General features: G+C 44.8%; 1 protein-coding gene across 4 annotated transcripts in view; it reads right to left on the reverse strand.

The window, feature by feature from the left end:
* Positions 1-11,127: 11,127 nt before the first annotated feature.
* VPS13D (vacuolar protein sorting 13 homolog D) overlaps positions 11,128-19,319 on the reverse strand; it is a 104,527-nt gene continuing 96,335 nt past the window's right edge. For all 4 annotated transcript variants that reach the window (XM_064730928.1, XM_064730926.1, XM_064730927.1 and 1 more), the window contains 3 exons: positions 17,385-17,516; positions 12,998-13,238; positions 11,128-12,127 (listed from right to left, as the gene is read on the reverse strand). In XM_064730928.1, the coding sequence (XP_064586998.1) occupies positions 11,996-12,127; positions 12,998-13,238; positions 17,385-17,516 (505 nt within the window). In that variant the 3' untranslated portion in view covers positions 11,128-11,995. The remainder of the gene's footprint in view (positions 12,128-12,997; positions 13,239-17,384; positions 17,517-19,319) is intronic.

Here is a 19,319-nt window from a genome sequence, read left to right on the forward strand (position 1 = left end):
TGGAGTTTAGGAAACTTTCTCCATGAATGAGGGTCAGAGTCAGTGCTGCCCTGGGGGTCAGGGCACTCCGGAGCAGACACAGAAATATTCCCAGTGCTCTCGGTTTCCACACGTACTGGAGAGGGCAAGGAGCAAATGTGAGTCCAAACAGCCATGATTAGGGATTCTTTGTGGGAAAACACAAGACTGGTGGGAATTCTGGTGTTTATTTCTCTGACTTCTCTTCTGCATTTGCAGTGCAAGTAAATACAAATAATTGCTGACAGATGTTGTAAAAACAGAGCATTATGCTAACCATTAAGGTTAATTTTTTTAGGTTAATGATAGATGCTGATAACTCAACATGGTGTACTTGGCTCGAGCTCCCATTACCTTGCTGCACTGGGCTCTGCTCCAGGTGCATGTGTGGAACCAAGAGCTGGATTTCTTCTCTTGACCCTTCCCTCAATCCCCTTGGTCTCCACTCCCTCCTCCCTAGGAAGCTCCAAGCAAATTAAAGTTCTGGGGTTTAAGGAGTTGCTCCACCACAATCAGTGCACAGTGGTGAGGCCTGAAGGTTTTTATCTTTTCTTAAATCTCTGGTTTGTCAGGTCTGTTGGAGAGCAGGACCTTGCATTGCTTCAATCTTGTGTTGAAAACCATTGTGTTGAAATTGCAGCTCCAGGGTTCTCTAATCTTCCTTTTCCCTTTTCTCTCATCATAGGTGTGGAAGGTCTGAGACCAACAGCAGCTCTCTAATGCACAATATTTCCAGGAGCCAAGTCCTGTATTTTATTCTGTGTGTGCCTAAATGCCACAAAAGTCCAAAAAGTAAAAAAAATTGCTGTAGAGCCCTCTGAAGAAGCTCCTTCTGGCAGTGAACTTCTGGATGGTGGATGGGAGCTGTGTCTGGAAAGGGAGGAGCAGCCTGGAGATCATCCCTGACTTCAGGAGGCTCAGAGCATCCTGGAGCACTGAATCATTTCAGCTTTGCCCCTGCCCTGTTCCTCACACAGGGATGGTTCCCATTCCCATTTTGGAGCTGGGAAGTTCTCTGAGCTCCCTGTAAATGTCTGTTCACACCCAGCTCCTCCTGCCAGCTGCAAAGGAGCATCCAGAAATGTGCCCACAGGTGAGAAGCAGGCATGGACTGGGTGATAAAGATTTTTTTTTTGTTGGCAGAAATGTCCATGGCTCTGCAGGTTGGGAACAGAGGTGTGTTATGTGGAAGGTGTGGGGAAAGGAATGAGGTTGTGATGTGGTTACTGCTGAATTCCTGAGCCTGCTGATGCTACTGGTTGTTAATCAAAGAGTTTTTCCTTCTCCTGCAGATGTTTAAGAAGTAAAAGGAGCTGAGATGTGCACAAGGCAGCAGCACCTCTGCTCCCCTTCCCCTGCAGGGCTGGGAGCTCCTGGGTGGGTTTGATGAACCCAGAGAGCAGATTCTGTTCAAACTCTCTCTGTTTGCTTGCTCTGGGCTGTTGTGGTGCTGTTCTGGTGTGGGTTTGTTCCCTCAGGATGGTTCTGCCTGGCTGATTTTACAACCTGCAGCTTCAAATCCAAATTCCACCCCTGGGGAGGGGACAGGGCAAGGACAAGGCCATCAGATAAGTGGGGCTGCTCCTTCTCCAGCAGTTCAGGAAGATTCATCAGAGCTCCAAGTAACACCAGGATCTTGCCAAAGACAAATTTGCCTGTCTGATCTGTCAGAGTGTGTACTCTTCACAAAGCCTGCTCCCTTTTGGATGTGTTGGTGAAGTTTCCCAGAGCAGTTTGGCCAATCACACCGTGGCTCCAAACCCCTGTCAAGGCTTCTGCTGTATTTTTCACTGCCCCTTGAGTGACATCATTCAAATGATGAGTCTCTGAGATGATTCATACCAAAAATAAAGATCCTAATAATTGTTACCAGTTCTTCAGATCACTGTTCCTGATTCCCAGCATCCTCCCACTGGTCCCTGGAGCTCCCTCCTCCACCCACTCCTTTTTCCTGATATTTCCCAGGCTCTGCCTGTGGGCTCAGTGTGCCCTCTCCTGAGGTGAGGTGTGAGTGTCTGAGTGTCTGCCTCTCCCCAGAGCAGCATTTGGGGCTTGGCTGCTGCATTTGGGGTTTGCTGTAGGGGCAGATGCAGCTGGGGTGGGACAGGGAGGCAGAGGGACCCTGGCAGCTCCAGGGGAGCTTCCAGGTGTGGGAATCCACAAAATCAGAGGGTTTTGGGAAAGCTGCAAAAGGCAGGCCCCAGAGACAGCAGAACTGTGATTAGAGCTGAGCAGCAGCCATGAGATTGGTCAGCAGAAAAATTATGTAAGAAGTAGAAAAGTAAGAACAAATAGAACAATGGTCTGTGTATTAACGCTTGTCTAGAATAACTCTCTAAGCTACAGAAAAGTTTATCTAGCAAGATATTAGCAAGTTTTAAGCTTAATAATGGAGCTCTGTGCATTGTGTTTCAAGGCTCCCAAGCAGGTATTGGATTTGAAATAAGCCAGCATTGTTTTTTAACCAAAGGTACATGTGCTTATAGTGGTTGGATAGAACTACTGTCAATGTGCTTTTGCTTTGTGTATTTGGCCAAAAAACTTATAAAGTGAGTTGTAACATTAAGTTCTTGTCTGCTGCCTGGGATGTGAGCTGATGGCATCTTCCCATTGTCATAACCATGGAATGAGACTGATGCTGAAAAATAAAAGAGCTCAAGGCAGTTCCCAAAAAGAGAGCTTTTAATTTCTGACTTCAATATTTAGAGATTTTTAAAAATATTTATATATATCTATTTTTATATATATATTTAAAAATAATTTTATATATAATATTTTAAATATTATATATAATATAAATAGACAATATATTTGTATTATATTAATATATTTATATAATATAATTTTATATTATATATTTATATATAACAATATATAAATATAATATATTTATATAAATGTAAAAATATTTTTATTTTTTATAGATTTTTCAAAGTGACAGAGGACTGGAGGGTGACAGTGCCACCTCTCCAATGACACTGGGACACCAAATTTCTTCTATAAAATAATGCAAAACAAGGAGTTATTTACATAAAGTGTGTGAGAAAGTTTGTTACGAGAATGTAAACATCAGAAGGCTCGGAAAATCTTAAAAAATCAAGACAACTGTGTTGGCTCAGCAGAATGAGCTCCCCAAAAGAGAACCCTGAGAACCTTTCTGGGCTGGGTTTCTGGCTGCTCTTGTGCAAGTGCTGGAGCTGGCACAGGGCAGCCGAGGGGAAGGGAAGCTTGGCATGACCTTTGCTGTGTTATTTATTAACACTTTGCAGCCCCCTGGAAAATGAACTTTGGAAAGGCCGGGAGAAGGCCGGGAATCAGCAAATCCATTGTGCTGCGCTGACAGAAAGATCCTGTTACAACACACTTCAGCTGCCAGCTTGCTGCAGTCACTCAATCCATCACGGTGGGCCGGGGGATCACAAGGCAGTGAAACTCAGCCTGGCGTGTTATTTTAGTCTTACATGGGCTGTGAGATAAACGGGGCATGAACCGGCCCCCTGGCAGGGGGGCGACCCCCGGCGCCCTCATTAAAGTGCCAATCAAAAAGAGTAATGGAGGGGGAATGGGAAACTCCTCCGGCTCCTCCAGCCTCGCTCTGTCCCGGCAGCTCGCACAGGCCAAGGGAAATATTTCTGTTCTGAGCAGGAGCCAGGCCCCAGAAATGCTCTCGGTGTGTCCTGGAGATCCGGGGCTGCTCTGGGGTTGTGGGGTGGAAACCTGGGCCTGTGGCTGGCTGTGAGCACAGAAACACCAAAGCACCAAAGCACAGAAACACCAAAGCACAGAATCACAGAGTCACCCAGTCACAGAATCACAGAGTCACCAAATCACAAAAGCACAGAATCACCAAAGCACAGAATGACCAAATCACATAATCACAGAGTCACTAAGTCACAGAATCACCAAAATCACAGAATGACCAAAGCACAGAATCACCAAGGCACAGAATCACGAAATCACAGAGTCAGAGAGTCACCAAATCACTGAGTCACAGAATCACCAAGTCACAGAATCATCAAATCACAGAAACACCAAATCACAGAATTACAGAATTACAGAATCACAAGATTGGAAGAGACCTTAAAATCATCGAGTCCAACCCAGCCCCAACCCCTTAACTCAACCCTGGCCCCCAGTGCCACATCCAGGCTTTGTTAAACACACCCAGGGATGGTGACTCCACAACCTCCCCGGGCAGAACGTTCTATAACTTTATCACCCTTTCTGTAAAAGCTTTTTCCTCATATCCAACCTGTATTTCCCTTGGCACAGATGAGAACTGTGTGCTCTGGTTGTGTCAGTGCTGCTGGAGAAAGAGCCCAGCCCCAGCTGAGCTCAGGCACCTTTCAGGAGCTGCAGAGAGTGACAAGGTCACCCCTGAGCCTCCTTTTCTCCAGGCTGAGCACCCCCAGCTCCCTCAGGGGTTCCTCACAGGGTTTGTGCTCCCAGCCCCTCTCCAGCCTCGTTGCCTCCTCTGGACGTGCTCAGGGGAGCTGGGAGGGTCCTCACTGGGTGCACCCTGGAAAAGGTGTGGATGTGGCTTCTGTGGATGTGGATTCTGTGGATGCCCAGTCCCTGGGATGGTGCCCATGGTCACCCAGTGATGGGTTTCTGTCAGAAGTGGTGCCCAGTTCAGGATTTGTGTGGGAAGCTTCAGTGAAACCTCTCTCAGTGCTGCCCTGCTCTGTGTGCTGAGGTGTGGATGTGAATCCCTGTGCTCTGGGGGGTTATTTCCACTGGAACCCACAGCAAATGGACACTGGATAACCTTGGGGTGAATACAGACATGAGCTGAGGCACAGGAGCAGAGCTGAGCTGTCAGTGATGCCCTGGGCCCTGCTCTGACCATGGGTGCTGCTCTCTGGGACTGGGAGAGCTCCCAGCACTGCTGGGGGATCCTGCATGGCCTGAGATGTGCTCTGGGTGATGGATGTCACAGACATCTTTTATGGAAAATCCTTTCCTTGGGATCTTTCCTCCTGAGAAGCTGAGAGGCCTCAGGAACAAAATGTAAACATTGATTATCTGCTGCTGTGGAATGCAACAGGTGCATCTGGGATTGGTCTCATGTGGTTGTTTCTAATTAATGGCCAATGACAGTCAGCTGGCTCAGACAGTCAGTCTGAGCCACAAACCTTTGTTATCATTCTTTCTTTTTCTATTCTTAGCCAGCCTTCTGATGAAATCCTTTCTTCTATTCTTTTAGTATAGTTTTAATGTGATATATATGATAAAATAATAAATCAAGCCTTCTGAAACATGGAGTCAGATCCTCGTCTCTTCCCTCATCCTAAAACCCCTGTGAACAGTCACAGATGTATTAATTCATGTTCTTCTGCATGTTGATCTCCCTCTGGTGTGTGCTCAGAGAGGGAAAAGGTGTCTGTGGAGAGAAAGGTGAGTGAAGTTGTGCTGTGTAATGTGGATTTTTATTGTTAGAAATCAGGAAGCTGAAAGTGGGGGAGTTGGCTCTTAAACCTGCTTATAAATGTCAGCTCTGGTGTGATCTCGCTGTGATTATGGCCTTGGCAGCTGTTTATTTTTGCTCACGAGGATTTATCAGCAGCACAGACTTTCTCCAGGTAGATACTGGTCTTATTTAAAATATATGTTTTTTTATGGGCAGGATCAGCAGTTGGGATTGGAGTTAGTGAAGCAAAATGTGTGAGTAATAACATCAAGGAATGGCAACTGCCACAAAACAGGGTGGTCCCACATGAAGGTGACATCTCATTGTCCACTGAGGCTGGTACAGATTAGAGGCACCCAAAACAGAGAGGAAGGAAATCCTGGAGCCCTCAGCTCAGGAAAATCATGGAACAGATCCAGAGAGGCCACAGAGATGCTCCAAAGGCTGGAGACCCTCTGGAGCCAGCCTGGAGCAGAGAGGGCTCCAGGGACACCTCAGAGCCCTTCCATTATTACTACAAAGATGGGGATAAAGCTTTTGGCAGGGCCTGCAGCTACAGGAGAAGGGAAAGTGGTCTGAAAGTGAAGGAGAGCAGACTCAGAGCTGATGTAAGGAAGGAAATTTTGCAATGAGGATGAGGCTCAGTCACAGGTTGCCCAGAGCAGGGGTAGATCCATGGAAATATCCAAGCCAAACAATTCTGTGAGTATAAATATCATGATTGGTGTCAGCTTTGTACTGAGCCGGGTCAGAAATTATGCTTATACCCATTTATACACAAAATTCTGGAACATTTGCTGGTCTGAACTGGGGGATGAGGATGTAAGGATTCTCTCTCTGGATAATCCTTTGAGGGATCATGAAAGTGCTGTTACACCACAAATAAAGATATCTTCTGGCATAGAAGGTGTGCTGAATAGAATCCTCACATTTCTGGGATGTTTACCTCAAATATTGTTTCCTTCATACTTTGAGAGTCAAAGAAATCCAGAAAAGGATGAATGGAAGGGCCTGGAATTGCCCATTGGCAGGGGGGAGATGCCAGTGGTGGTGGTGCTGCTGCTGGACCTGCTGTAGGGGCTGGGGCAGTCTGGCCATGCAAATGGTGAGTTAATTGTAAAAATTATTTTATTTCCCCCTCCCATTAAAGCTGCATGCAGGCACAGGTTTTTGCTCCATCATTATTTTGATACCCAGTGGTTTGTGGGGCTGGATGTCAGCTGTTTGCCAAAGCAGTCCTCAGGAATGGTGAGTCACCCTCCTGGGGCAGAGCAAATGTTTGCTTTTGTGGTGTCTGCAGGGCTGAGGGATAGCTGGTATGATGGATTTCTCCTTTATTTATTAGAATTCCTCTGCAGCTGCAGCATGCAGGGGACTTTTTTTTCTTTCTTTTTTTTTTTTTCTTTCTGCTGGCATTATCAGAACCCATTGTTCTGCAGCTCCCATCCACAGCCTTGTCCTCTGGGTGACCCAGCCATTTATCCAAAATGGAAATGCACATGGAAGCTGTTTACTTGGCCCATGGCCTTTCAGTGCTTTTGAGTCAGCCCAGAGCAGCCTGAGGTGCTGCTTTTACCCACACTTTGTGCTGAGCACAGGGCTGGGCAGTGCAGAGTCAGGGAGAGAAAACCCAAAAACCCAAACACACACCAGCCACCCCCTGTGACACTGTGCTATGGATAAATTATCTATTATAATACGCCCTGCACCCTATATATATATATGTGTGTGTGTATATATGTATGTATATATATAATGTATATAATAGTACATAATACACTCTGCACTCTATATAATTTATATATATAAATTATCTATATTATAATATATAATATATGTCATAATATATAATTTTATTATATACTATAATAAAATTATATAACATATTATGTATTATAACATATTATGTATTATAACATATTATGTATTATAATATAATATATATATTATACATAATACTCCCTATAATAGTATTATATAATATATAATATATAATATATAATATACAATATATAATATATAAATATATAATATATAATATATAATATATATATTATTTATTATATATTATATATTATATTATATATACAATGCATAATACTCCTTATTATAGTACCCTATATTATATAATATATAAGATTATGTATTATAGTATATAATATATATTATAATACGTCATACACCCTATAATATATAATAGTACCATATAATATAATATAATATAATATAATATAATATAATATAATATACCCTATAATATATAATAGTACCCTATATTATATATAATATAATATATAATGTTATGTATTACAATATATTATATAGAATACATAATACACCCTATAATACATAATAGTGCCCTTCACGGGGTGGGCAGGCCCTGGCACAGGGTGCCCAGGGAAGCTGTGGCTGCCTCAGAAATTTCCAAGGCCATTTCCATCCCTGGAAATGTCCCAGGCCAGGCTGGACAGGGCTTGGAGCAGCCCTGGGCAGTGCAAGGTGTCCCTGCCATGGCACAGGGAGCGTGGGTTGCTCTTTAAGGTCCCTTCCCACCCAAACCAGTCTGGATTTTGGGATTTTGGTGCTCTCTGCTCATCAAGAGTGTCCCCAGGCCCTGAGCAGAGCTGAACCCTCTAAGGGAACTGCAGTTTGCACCCACAGCATTTTGTATTTCTGGCCAAAAATGTGCTGTGGTTCTGCTAAGCAAAACAATATGATTATTTTCCCCCCAGTGTTTGTCAGTGGTTAATGAGTAACCTTTTCTTTCTGGCAGGAATCCTTGTCAGATTCTGCCCTCTCCTGCACCAAGGCTGCTCACAGACCCAGCTGGGGCTGAGCTCTCAACTCCAGCTCTCAATTCCCAATCTCCCACTCCAGAAAATCTGCTCTGGAGAGCCACAAAAACTCCACAGTTTGGTCAAACTGCTCTGAGTCCTGTTAACAAAATTTCCTCAGCCAGGGATGGTTGTGGCAGGGAAAGCAGATGGGTTTGAGCTGCCCTGAGCCCTCTGTCACAGCTCCCAGACCTGTAAGAAATGGGCTGCAAGAAAATCAAACCTGTAACACAAAGGGAGTTGGAAGTGCTTGGTCCCAGTCCTGCATTTGATAAAATAAAGCAATGTGAAGTAAGAGTGTGCTGTCGAGCTGGAATGCTGCAGCAATCCAAACTGGAGTCTGAAGCTCTGGGCAAATTTATTATTATTATTATTATTATTATTATTATTATTATTATTATTATTATTATTATTATTATTATTATTATTATTATTATTATTATTATTATATTTTGCTTTATGGTATGTATTTTCAGAAAATTAAGGTTGTTCTTTCTTTGCAGCAACCTTAGGAAGTTTAGGAGGGTGGAATAGAGAGTTTGGAACACAGCCTTTGCTTTTCAAGAGAATTTTGAAGTATATGTACATTTGGGGGTGGGTGTATATATTTAAAGTACTACAGATGCATACAGTGCACAGTGTTATTGTCAGGTGAAAATTTTATAAGTGGATTTTGAGCAACTCTTGACTTAAATATGCTTCAATTCTGCTTTGCTATTTTTTTTTTAATATCTGTGCAACAATCTAAAGAGAGTATATTCACTGAAACCTGAGTTTTCAGCATGAGGTACCCGAGGTGAAGTCATTGTGAGCAGCAAATCAAGGTGGGTTCCTCTGAGAAGGAAGAGAGAGCAAATCTGAGTGGGTTGTGCACTGGAGGAAGCAGGTTTGTACCAAACAGTGCTTTAGAGAGAAAAAGTTTAAAAAATATGAATAGTTGGGCTAAGATGTTGCAAAGTATTTTACGGAAAAGAGATAAATGTTGAAAAGCATCATGCAGTTCAGGAAGTGAGACAGTGGAGAGATCAAGAGGTCCCTGTCACTGGGAGCTGTCTGCGGATTGCTCTGCTTGGAGATGGGGCCCATTTGGCCACTCAGCTGCTCCCCACAGAAATGTAAACACTGCCCTGCTCTGAGAGCAGCCCTGGGGCTGGAGCTGCTCCTGGGATCACCCTGAGCTCCTGGGATCATTCTGAGCTTCTGGGATCACACTCTGAGCTCCTGGGATCCCTCTGAGCTCCTGAGATCCCTCTGAGCTCCTGGGATCACCCTGAGCTCCTGGGATCATTCTGAGCTTCTGGGATCATTCTGAGCTTCTGGGATCCCTCTGGGATCACACACTGATCTTCTGGGATCCCTCTGAGCTTCTGGGATCCCTCTGAGCTCCTGGGATCATTCTGAGCTCCTGGGATCACACACTGAGCTTCTGGGATCCCTCTGGGATCACCCTGAGCTTCTGGGATCATTCTGAGCTCCTGGGATCATCACTCTGAGCTCCTGGGATCATTCTGGGCTTTTGGAATCACACACTGGGCTTCTGGGATCACACTGAGCTCCCGGGATCCCTCTGGGATCACACACTGAGCTTCTGGGATCACCCTGAGCTTCTGGGATCATCACACTGAGCTGCTGGAGCTGTGGCAGGAGCAGAGGGCAGGGAAGGGTGCTGGTCATGTCTGCCCCATGCTCCCACCCCTGCAGGAGCTGTTGGGAACAGGAGCATTCCTGATCCAGCAGGGATGGATCAGGATGGATCCCTTCCTGATCAGGCAAGGAAATGGAGTTTTCAACTATGACCATGCCATAGATGCAGGACACAGAACTTCAGCCCTGGTTTTGGAACCTAAAATTTAATTTCTTTTTTTCCAGTTACTTCCATGCCTTGAGAAAGTGAAGACATTTTCTGTCTCAGGAGAGGGCAGCCAAGCGATGCCTGTCTGTCTGTCTGTCTGTCTGATGTCTGTCCTGGGGCTGTTTCCAGCAGGGACAGTGGGGACACACCTTTGGAGTTTTTCACCTTTGCAGGAGCACTGGAGTGAAACTGGGCCAGGGAAAAGGGCAAGGGAGGAGAGGGCAGGAGGAGAGGGCAGGACAGAAAAGGGGAGAAAAGGGGAATAAAGGGGAGGGCAGGGAAAGGGGGAGGTCAGTAAAGAGGAGGAAAGGTGGAAAGGTTGGGAAAAGGAAGGAAAAGGAAGGACAGGGAAGGATGTGATGGGTAAAGGGGATGAGAGCACTGGGAAAACAGGAAGGAAAGGGGAGGAGAGAAGGAAGACATGGAAAGGGGTCATTTCCATGCAGGCAGAGACAGTTCTTCCTTCCTGCCCTGCTGTGTTATTTCATCTACTCTTTATTACACCTTGAAGCTGGGCAGGATTTTTCACACAAACTGAGTTCAGAGCACCCCAAGGGTGTTCAGTGGCTGCTCTGGTGCTTCACATCATCTCCTCATGGGTGGTTACACACCCCAAGCTCTCCATCCATCCCCTGCAGTGCCCCACACAGCAGTGAGAACTGCTCCTTGCTCTCCCTCCCCACCTTTGGCAGCCCAGGATTTTACAAGAGCTCAGAAGTGGCTTCATTCTAACCTTCAGCAGCAAAATATTCTCATGAAGGGACTTCACCTTCAATTGATTTTACCTTTTAAAAGGTTTGCTTACATTGAATCAAAAGGTTTATGAAGTCACACTTTAAAATGCAGGTTACTCAGCAGAGAGTTGTGTTTCCATACCCAAACCTGGCACCTCCAGGGAGTAAATGTGACACTGAGGGCTCCAGTTCCTGTGGCTCAAGGTGTTTAAAGCACTCATTGCTCCCTCTTCAGTGTGGTCACAGTTAATGAGACAAATACCAATGTGCTGTACAACATCAGGGAAACAATTGTTGGTTTTTTTTATTTAGAAGTTTAGTTCTCAAGATATTGTGAAGTCCAACAAGCTGGTAATCTCCTCTCCCCCCACCCTTCCTCCACCTGAGGGAAGGAAAAATCTGAAGTGAAATGTTCAATTTCCAAGGCTGCTCACTTCAACTACTTCAAAAACAAGTCAGAAAAGAGGCTTTGAGATGCAGACTGTGAATGTAAAACTGAATCTTCCCTGTATTATTTACCAAAATACAATTTTTTTGTTAAAAAAGAGGCTGACATTTCAGTGCAAGACCAGGTCTCCTGTATTTACCTGTATTAGTGAGTTAAGAGAAAAAAAAAACCAACAAAAAGCCCACCAAACAACCCAACCAATGCCCCCATATCACAGTGTTAATGCACCCTATTCATGGTGTTAAAGCTCTAAACCACAGGACACCTGTGCTCCAAAAGCTGAAATTAATTCTTGATTTTATTTTTTAAAGGTTTATCTACATTCCTGTACTGTGAAAATCAATTTTCTCAAGGAAAAAAAAAAGAGAGAGAAGGGCTTCTGTCAGGTAGTGCAGTATGACTCAGTAGAGCTCCTTTAATTTCTTTACACAGTAAACAGACTCATATTTATACCAACACCCTCTGCAGTTGTATTTACATGACACTTGTACATATATACATGTTAGCAAAATACAGGGCTTCTCCCAGACCCAAAGCTGTGGCAGCTACACCTCTGGTGTACAACTAGTGCTTAAAAAAGAAAAGCCACCTCTTTTGTTTTCTCTAAATACTAAAATTATATTTTTTCCTTCTCTAGTCACACAGTCCTGGCTCCAGCCTGGTACTTGCAGCTCTTTCTGGCAGTGAGGAAATGGATTTTCAAGAGTCCAGCTCGAGATGCTCTTGATTTTCACTAAGTCTCAGCATCAGCTGCTGCTCATAATAAAGGCTCTTTGCATAGTTGATTTCTTGGGACACCTTTACTGCCAGAGCTTCTGATTTCACTTTCACCTGCAGAAAGAAAGGGGATTTTTCTTAATGTGCTCCTGCTGTCAGCTAAAACAGAGTAGATTTTAGATTTGAGGTAAGGGACAGAAAGGTTTCACTTAGGCTGGAGCAAGCAGGAGGGTGAGGGAGCACCAGGTACACACACAGATATTCAGGAACACGGTGCCACATCTGAGGGTATTTCCTTTGCCTCCCCTCCCACCTTTTATCTGGCTGCTCTGTTTGGAATGTGAATGCCCTGGGTCAGGGGTGAGCCTGTAAAACAGCCCCTGAGCAACTCCTGAAATGGCACAGAGCACAAACACTGCTGCCAGCACCAGAGACCGCACAGGAAAACTGCTGTGGGGAGGAGGAGACTGAACAGACAGCAAAGTGCCCATGTGGCTAAAAGTTAAAAACATGTCACAGGTAAATCCATGTTTCTGCCAGTTACTTTGCAGCCTGTGGGAATATTTTAGTGTTTTCCTTTCTTCAGCTTTCTCAGGAGTTTAGGGAGCCACTGAAACCTTGGCAGCAGCTGTTTCCAGTGCTGGCAGAACAAAACTTGTGCCTAAATCCCTTTGCTCCCAGGGGCAGGGTGCCTAAATCCCTTTGCTCACAGGGGGAAGGTGCCTAAATCCCTTTGCTCCCAGGGGCAGGGTGCCTAAATCCCTTTGCTCCCAGGGGCAGGGTGCTACCTGAAATCCTTTGCTCCAGGGAGCAGGGTGCCTAAATCCCTTTGCTCCCAGGGCAGGGTGCCTAAATCCCTTTGCTCTCAGGGGCAGGGTGCCTAAATCCCTTTGCTCCCAGGGGAAAAGATGCCTAAATCCCTTTGCTCCCAAGGGGTAGGGTGCCTAAATCCCTTTGCTCCCAGGGCAGGGTGCCAGTGCTCACCATGGGCCGCTGCTGCGAGGGGCCGGGCATGGCCAGCCCGCTGCTCGTGTTCACTGCCTTCTTGGTGAGCTGGATGTAGACGTTGCCGTGGTCCTTGGACACCAGGCAGTGGTACAGGTCATCGTACCTGACCTCCAGGAAGATGCAGTCCCTGTCTGTGAAGTCTCCACTCTTCAGGAAGTACACGGCCTTGGAGGAGATGAGCACGCAGTAGCTGTCGATGTTCTCCACTGCAATGAAGCTGCAATAAAGGAGAAAATATTGTTAGCTTAGAGCTAAAAATAGCAAATTAACAAGGGTCATCACCTGTTTGTGACCTTCAGAATGCCATCAGAAAATTTAGTGGTGCAACATGTACAATTCCTCTGTATTTAATTTAAATTGTTTGGATATGGAGCTTACGAAGGACGCTCTCACCTATTTATAAAAAGATTGTGCTGTAAATGAAATATTGGTGCAGCCTGCCTGGCCACCAGCTTTGGGCACTACAGGTACACATAAAAATGTCTTTTAGGAACAGTAATTTCCATGCTCTGGAGCACTGCAAATCCTAATGCTGAAGCTTAATTGCAACTAACTTCAGTAAATGAAATTGCTGTAAATGCTGTAAATGAAATATTGGTGCTGCCTGCCTGGCCACCAGCTTTGGGCATTACAGGTACACATAAAATGTCCTTTGACAAGGACATAGGAGCAGTAATTTCCTTGCTCTGGAGCACTGTAGTTCTGATATTTTCTGAAAAAATTTTTGTTTAAGATTTTTTCTCTTAGGAAGCTGAGAGACTTCAAGAACAAAATGCAAACAATGGTTATCTGCTGCTGTGGAATGCAACAGGTGCATCTGTGATTGGTCTCATGTGGTTGTTTCTAATTAATGGCCAATCACAGTCAGCTGGCTCTGACTCTCTGTCCAAGCCACAAACCTTTGTTATTCTTCTTTCTTCTTCTATTCTTAGCCAGCCTTCTGATGAAATCCTTTCTTCTATTCTTTTAGTATAGTTTTAATGTAATACATATCATAAAATAATAAATCAGCCTTCTGAAACATGGAGTCAGATCCTCGTCTCTTCCCTCATCCTCAGACCCCTGTGAACACTCACAGAGCACTGCAAGTCCTAATGCTGAAGATTAACTGCAACAAACTCCAGTAAATCAAATTGCTGTAAATGCTGTAAATCAAATATTGGTGCTGCCTGCCTGGCTTTGGGCATTACAGCTACACATAAAAATGTCCTTTGACAAGGACTTAGGAGCAGTAATTTCCATGCACTGGAGCACTGCAAGTCCTAATGCTGAAGCAAATTGTAACTAATTCAGTTCCAGAGCTGGCACATGAAAAGTTTGCAGACATTTATGACAACAGCTATCCTGTAATTCTCCTGTGCTTCTCTGCTCCCCACCCACACCTCCCTGCCTTCAAAACCAAAATCAAGCTGAACCTGCTGCCAGGATCAGTAGCAGAAAAGAGAAATTAGCTGTTTAACAAGGGGTGAGAGGTTAAGCAGCAAGCAGGTTTCCCCAGGGAGATTAGGCTGAGTGATGAATAGGAAGAGGGAGAGAAGAGTGAGTTAGGAATACTGAGAGTTATGATGGCTGAAAAGAATAAATGTAAGGTGCAAAATGGAAATGGAAGTTGAACACACAGATGTTTCTCCCCCACTTCTGGTTTACAAATGAAATGAACCTCATTAGAGGGGCTTTTAAAAAGCTGAACAATTCAGCATTGAATGTGGAATCATAGCTAAGCAGAGTAATAGAGCAGTGCTAAACAGAGTAAAAAAGCTCTGCCAGCAGCCCCCAGGGCTGTCAAGCATCTGTAAAGGAGGATTCTGCTGCTGTCAGGCAGGTTCCCAATTGCTGCCCCCTGAGCCACTGCTCACACAAACCTGCCTGCTGTCCTCACACCCTGCAGAATCCTCCACTGGCTCAGAAATCTGTGACCTCTGTCACCAACTCAGTGTTTCTGGTAAACAGAAGAGTTCCCAAATCTCCAAATGCACCCTTGGCTCTCCCAGTTAAATATCACTGCACACACAAGCTACTCTGATCTGTAGTTAAATAAACCCAGAGCTATAAAAGATATGTTAATAGCCAAAAATATGGCAAGAGGTCAGGCCATAGTTTCTTTTTGTGGTATAAAAGGATAACTGCAGGAATTCTGTATTCCAATCCTCTCAAAGACACTGCTCTGCACTTTCCCTCTGTGCCTTCACTCCCCTCACACCAACTCCAGCCCACACTGTCCCCACACTGTCATGTGCTGAGGACACAGCCTCATTAAAAAGGGTCTGGAAAATGCTTTGCCCAGCTCTAAGCTTGGATGAGGCTCCAGGAAGATAAAAATCTGTGTTTCTTCAAGTAAAACAAACTGGGAGAAAAGTGGAGTTTGGCTTAGAGGAACCCAGGTGAAAGACAACATGAACAGAGCTCCAGACTCAGCACCTGCCCTGCAGTTTTCCATCAGAGCTCAAACACTTCAGGGTAAAGTTCTGCCTTTGAAATGAGTTAAATAGGATGGAGAGTGACATTTTTTATGAAGTGTCACAGAAAACTTAATTTGAACTCAGAGCAGCTGCAGAAGAACAGCCTGGTGCCCTGGACAGGCACATCAAACACAGAGTTTGAGGGAGGCAGCAGATCCAAGCAGGTCAGGATGCCACCAGGGCCACCAGGACACCCATGGGGACAAAGGGGGCACTGAGAGCTGCTCCCAAGCCCAGGGGATGCACTGGGCACTGACCAAGGGCTGCATTTGCTCTGAAAGAGCAGCACACGATGCATGAACTTCTCCTTAAAAGACTTTTACTGGTGGCATGTATATATTCTGAGGAATGGAAACAGAGGTCAGTGAGTTAATGGAGAAGCCCAGAAACATTAGCTAATTTGTAGTTCAGGCTCTACATTTTGTTCTAAGTTTGAGTCATGCACCACTACCTTTGCTCTTGCCAGCTGTTTCTTTTTTCTCAGTGTCAAGTTCTTAAAACTGGTATTTTTAACCTTTTCAGATATTACTGCAAGATACAACTTTTTTATTTAAACCCATACATCTACACTATTAAAAATATCTCAAATTAATAAAATGAAAAATTAAATGAAACATGATCCAGTAGAACAAAGTAGAAGCAACCAGATCTCTGGAGAATTTGTGGGGTTCTTAACAACATCAGGAAGTAATTACACAATATTTTCCAGAAGTGAAACAGCGAGCCTAACTGGAAAAAAATGTGGAAACATTTAGTTAGAACAGTAGAGCAAGGTATTAAACCCCCTTTTATGGATTTAACTCTGAAGGAAAATATGCAAATAATCAGGTCTTCAAATGTGTTTCTGATTATGATACTAGGATAAAAGTCAGAGGCATAATTTTGTATTTATTTTCCATGACAAGAAACACTGTGTTCCTGCTGAATGATGTTTCTAATAGCCAGAGTCACAGTGAATGAACAGTGTGACTTGGTGACAAAGGCCACTGAAGGGCTATGGGCTACACCAGGGATTGGTTTTGGTCACAAATTGCTTTTTCCAGAGCCATCCTGAATAGGCACAAAGATCCTGAAAGGAGATGGAAACAGGATACCCCAAATGTGAACTCACAGGGTGACAAGTGGCAGACTGCAATCTCTTCCTGAGGCAGAACCTGCAGTGGCACATGGACACTGGTGACACCAAGTGACCCTGCTGAGCCTGTACCCCCCTCTGGCAGCCCCACCAGCAGCAATTCTGACCCTGTGCCTTGGCAGATGCTCTGGTGGGTGACAGACACAGCATCTCACACCCTGCCCTGACACAGCTGATCAGTAACTATGGTGGAGATCAGGCAAGTGATGAATTCTGCATTTAGACCCCAATCCACCAAACTGATATTCTCCCCCTGTAGAATCACAGAATAATTTGGGTTGGAAGAGCCCTCTGAGACCACCAAATCCAACTGTTCCCCCACCACTGCCCAGGCCAGCACTAACCCATGTCCCCAAGTGCCACATCCACATGGCTTTTAAATCCCTCCTGAGATGGTGGCTGCACCATTGGAAGCTGTGCCAGGGCTTTATGACTTTCCATGGATAAATTTACCCCAATATCAAACCTGAACCTCCCCTGGTGCCACTCCAGGCCATTTCCTCTCATCCTGTTCCCTGTTCTGTGGGAGCAGAGCCTGTCAGGGAGCTGTGGAGAGCCAGAAGGTCCCCATGAGCCTCCATTCCTCCAGGCTGAGCTCCTCTATCCAGTGCTCCAGACTCCATTCCCTTCCCTGAGCACACTCCAGCCCCTCAGTGTCCTTGCAGTGGTGAGGGCCCAGAACTGAACAAGTGTTTCAGACATGAAGACACGATGGCAGCAAACAGAACAGAAATGCTCAGGGCAGCTGTGGAAGTGGCTGGGTACTCACAACTCATCCTGGATGTTGTCTGTCAGCTTGAAGAGCTGCTCCTGTCCCTCTGCTTGGCTCTCCAGGTAGCGGGGCAGGAGCCCCTGGGGTCCCCTGCAGCACCGCGGCTTCCGCACTCGCTCGGCCTTGGTCCTGCAGCCAGAGAGAACAGAGAAATCACCTGCTGCAGCTTCTCCTGCCACTGACACTGCCTGCACACTGACTTCTAGGCTTCTTCAAATGCAAAGCCTTCAAAAATCCCAGGTCTGCACAAACACTTGGATCTGGAAGATGTGGTGTCTACTCACACATTTCTATGAGACGCAGAACCATACAATAATAAAAACAGAAGAACTTTATCCACAATGAAGTAGCTAAATTAGTAGGAAGAAGTGACCTAAGAAGTACACAATCTCTTAAGGTTTTGGGATATATTTATCAGCAGTTTTACTGATTTGATAATTTATTCTTACTGCTCTAAAGAAAGTGTGCAAAAACCTAGAGAGGGCTCTCATCAATGACAGTGCCAGGAGATTGCAAACTCTATGGTTATGGAAATAGGAACATGAAGAAGTAAAATCCTCATTAATTAGGATCCCCATAGCAGGGTTTAACACACTTTACCCTTCTGTGTGGCTATTAAAAATGACAACAAGAAGGACACACACTTGTGGGCTGGCAGCTTCACACATTTCTATGAGACACAGAACCATACAATAATAAAAACAGAAGAACTTTATCCACAATGAAGTAGCTAAATTAGTAGGAAGAAGTGACCTAAGAAGTGTACACTCTCTGAAGGTTTTGGGTTGTATTTATTAGCAGTTTTACTGATTTAATAATTTCTTCTTACAGCTCTAAAGAAAGAGTGCAAAAACCTAGAGAGGGCTCTCATCAATGGACAGTGCCAGGAGACAGCAAACACCATGTTTATGGAAATAGGAACGTGCAGTTAAATTAGGACAGAAGAAAAATCCTCATTAATTAGGGTCCCCATAGCAGCGTTTAACATATTTTACCCTTCTGTGTGTCTATTAAAAATGACAGTAAGAAGGACACACACTTGTGGGCTGGCAGCCATCAGAGGTTGATATTGGCCACAGCACTGCAGAACTGCAGGCTCGGTTCCTCCCTTAGCAGAATTTTGTTAAAAAATAATACTCTGAATTCCTTCAAGCTCCTGGAACGCCCTGCCCCTGAAGAATTGTGTTACAGGCTGCTGAGCCCTGCTCATTTTCCCTGTCCCTTCCCAGCAGCATCACTCTGGGGCTGCTCCATGCTATTTCACAGCTCCTCCAGGCTACTGCTGTTACAAATTTCCCAGCCAAATGCACCATTTTGGGTCAGTGCTCTCCCTTCCCACCCTGACTCTTTGTAAAACCCTGCACAAGGAACTCCAGCCTGTGTGATCCAGGGACAGGAGGAAGGTCCCTGGAGCATTACCCTGCTTTTCAAGCTGCCCACCATCAGGAGAGAGCACTCACCTGCTGGGGTCCATGCTCTGCAGATGTTTTCTCTGGAGCCTCATTTCCTTGTCACCTCTCCCCCTCAGCAGCCCTGACCCACATCTGAAGCCTGGGCACCCTTTTAAAAATTGTTTTCCTTCAAGTTTTTGACAACTCTTAATGCAGTGGTTAGAGCTTTGCTATTAATGTTCTAAGGCTCTAGAACATCACCTCTCCTGCCCCTTAAATTCCTTAGGATTCACCTGAACCATTCTTGTCTTTCTAAACCTACACAAGAGGTGAACAACACATGCCTGCTTTTACCTATTAGAGTCTTACAAAGTAATAAACAAAGGTGTTTGCCTCCATGAATGCAAAATGTTGAGACAAAAGTTCCAGAGAAATTAAAGAATTCCAACCAGTATAATTCCCACCTTCCTGTCTGTCCCACTTTCTAACTTCCAAAAACAGGAAAATGGCAAAAAATCACCAATCAAAGAAGCCCCTGTTG

Source organism: Zonotrichia leucophrys, chromosome 21 (genome assembly GCF_028769735.1).
Source record: "Zonotrichia leucophrys gambelii isolate GWCS_2022_RI chromosome 21, RI_Zleu_2.0, whole genome shotgun sequence".
Classification (NCBI taxonomy): Eukaryota; Metazoa; Chordata; class Aves; order Passeriformes; family Passerellidae; genus Zonotrichia; species Zonotrichia leucophrys.